This window comes from Pteropus vampyrus, unplaced genomic scaffold (assembly GCF_000151845.1).
Source record: "Pteropus vampyrus isolate Shadow unplaced genomic scaffold, Pvam_2.0 Scaffold10990, whole genome shotgun sequence".
NCBI classification, from domain to species: domain Eukaryota; kingdom Metazoa; phylum Chordata; class Mammalia; order Chiroptera; family Pteropodidae; genus Pteropus; species Pteropus vampyrus.
In genome coordinates, this window is record NW_011899771.1 from 4374 (window position 1) to 6976 (window position 2603).

At 50.0% G+C, this 2603-nt stretch overlaps 1 protein-coding gene across 1 annotated transcript; it reads right to left on the bottom strand.

Annotated features, from left to right (window-relative positions):
• Nucleotides 1-135: 135 nt before the first annotated feature.
• NENF (neudesin neurotrophic factor) lies at nt 136-2564 on the bottom strand. The gene is made up of 3 exons (XM_011386874.2): nt 2377-2564; nt 1558-1661; nt 136-684 (listed from the first exon to the last, which is right to left on the bottom strand). Exons 1-3 carry the CDS (start codon nt 2417-2419, stop codon nt 508-510), a joined length of 324 nt encoding a protein of 107 aa, XP_011385176.1. The 5' UTR covers nt 2420-2564; the 3' UTR covers nt 136-507.
• Nucleotides 2565-2603: the final 39 nt, after the last annotated feature.

Genomic DNA, 2603 nt, shown 5'->3' on the forward strand with positions numbered 1-2603 from the left:
ACAGCCCGTGGGCGCCCCCTGCTGCCCGGGCCCCTCACAGGCAGAGGAGACAGAAAGCAGGACCCCAGAAGGGTGGCACACACTGCCCTTCACACATGGTACTGAGGCTCCAGGGAGTGGGCATACGTGGAAGAATTCTCCTTTTGCGAAAATAAGTTTATTTTTGTGCTTATTCTAAAGCAAAGATGGTCACAGTAGGAAATCCGGGAAGTACAGAAAATATGAAGAAGAGATGAAGGTCACTCGTAATTCTTCCACCCACAGAGCCCATGTCGAGCTGCAGGAGGCTTCTGCCTTCGGCTGTTTTTGCTACCCTGGCTGGCGTGCAGGCAGAACACCCAGGTGGACAGAACCCTTGACCAAGGACAATAAAAGGTATTCGGCCTTCCAGGTTATGAGTCCACAGGTGACCAGAGGCCCAGGCAGCTTGCCGTGCAGGAGACTTCGCACCTGCTTGTCTCCCCCCCGGCCTCACCCTCCCGAGAACCTGCTCCTGCGGATGGAACATCAGAACTCGTCCTTTATGTCAAAATGCGGCTGGTCTTCAGGCTTGAAATCCAGGTTGGGGCTGCCGTCCTCGTTAAGAATTCTTCGAGCTGTGTAGCCGACGATGGGGTATTTGGCTTTGTACACTCTGGTGAAGATGTCATCCAAGGACTTCAGCTCCTCGGCTGTGAGGCCCGTCTTGGGGAGAAAAGCCCAAGAAATGAGAAATAGAGATGAGTGACTCATGCTTGGCACTGGCCTCTCGCCACCCCTTACTCCCCCCAAACCCCTAGCGCGAGAGAAAAAATACCTTAACAAGCCAAATAATAGACAAATGACTTTTCAAGAGACAACCCTGTGGGGTGGGGGTGGGGGGGTGACGTGGGCAGGGAGCAGTGGCTTCATCATGTTTTGCTATTTGGCTGATGTCGGAATTTTAAGACCAGAGAACACCCAGCCTGGGACGGGATGGGGGTGCACGCATTGATCCCTCTGCTCTCTACACGCCTCGTGTTATAGATTTATACACCCTTCCCCCTCCTTAATTTCTTAATTTTTTTCTGTAATGTCGTGGCTTAAGAGTTTAACTCATCAGAGCATAGTTGGGGTGAATGCCAGCTCCTCTGTTGGGATTACGTAGACCCTGAAATGGTTTTATTTGATGCTATTTTCTCTCTCACAGAAATATGAGGATGGAGGAGACTCTGCTTTGCAACCTCATTCATCCCCTGAGCTACCAAGAGTGGCTTGGGGTCTGGGTCTCAGGACAAACAGATCTGGAAGAGGCTGGGGATGCTGGGTGCAGACTGTAAAAGGGATGGAGCTGCCAAAGCAGGTCGCAGCCAGACTGGAAGCTCGCTGAGTTTGATCACAAGTTTGCAAGAGTTTGGACTTGGCTCCATAGGCAATGGGGAGCCATGGAAGGTTTTTGAGTAGGAGATCTATTTCGAGAAAATAATTGGCTGACACATGTAAATAGGCTAGTTAGGAAGCTTTGCCATCACCCAGGGGTAAAAAAGGCCATGGCCGAGGGGGTGGGACATTTTGACAAAGGCTTATAATCCGACTCACCGTGTCATGGGTGAGGTCTGCGGGATCCAGAGACATCTTGGCCACCCCTCTGGTGGAGTCCTTCCCAGTCAAGGCATTGTAGGGGGCTCCCCGTCCATAAAACTCTGTAGTGAGAAGAAGGAGGAGGATGTGAGTGTGGGTGTGCATGCAGAGCACCTAGGAGACTGTGCATGGCAGGGAGAGGGAGGACCCAGCCCGATCCCCAAAAAGCCTCCAGGCCTGAGAGAGGGAAAGAGGTGAAGACATGAGGTCCAATGAGCCAACCCAGCCACCAGTTTGGGTCCCACTAATTCAAAATACGGAGTAAGTTGCACATGCTGGGCTGAGAGGTGATATTTTTAAAAAATACAGAATGAAAATAATCTCTTTAAAATATTTGAAATGCAAACAAGAAAAATATTCAGTCTTCTTAAAAGTTGGGGGAAACCAAGTCTATTTCCGTTCAACACCCTTTGTTTGATATCAGATAAACAATGAACATTACAATACTACCTCCATGATAGCATCTGTAGTTACCAGTAGGGAAACTATGAAATGGCATTAAAATAGTCTATAATGTTCTATGATCCCAACTCTTTGCTAAGTGATACTTTTCCTTTCCCTGCTTCTACTTGGGTAAATCATTGATTCAGTAGCCAACGGGGAGCCATGGAAGGCTTTTGCAGGAGCGTGACCTTATTAGAATAATGAAGCACAATACTGACAACGATTAACTCCCTCGGGGGAAAAGGACTTGCCCAGCAATCCCTCCCTCTCCTCACCTGTCCAGTGGCTGCCAAGCTCCCCAGAAATAAGGATTCATAAAGCCAATCCACTTACCCTTTCCAGAAGTGACATCGAACACCACTCCCTTCACCGCCATGTAGATGGGCTGATCTTCCTAGAAAGTGGGAAAGAAACTGTGAGGAGGCGAAGAGCCCAACTCTTCCAGCTCAAGGTAGTAAACCCTCCTCCCACCGTGGGCTGTGCAGAGAGCAGAGGGTGAAGTCGGGAAGCAGCCTCCCCTCAGCAGGTCTTCGGGGAGCTCGCCCAGACCTGCAGAACGT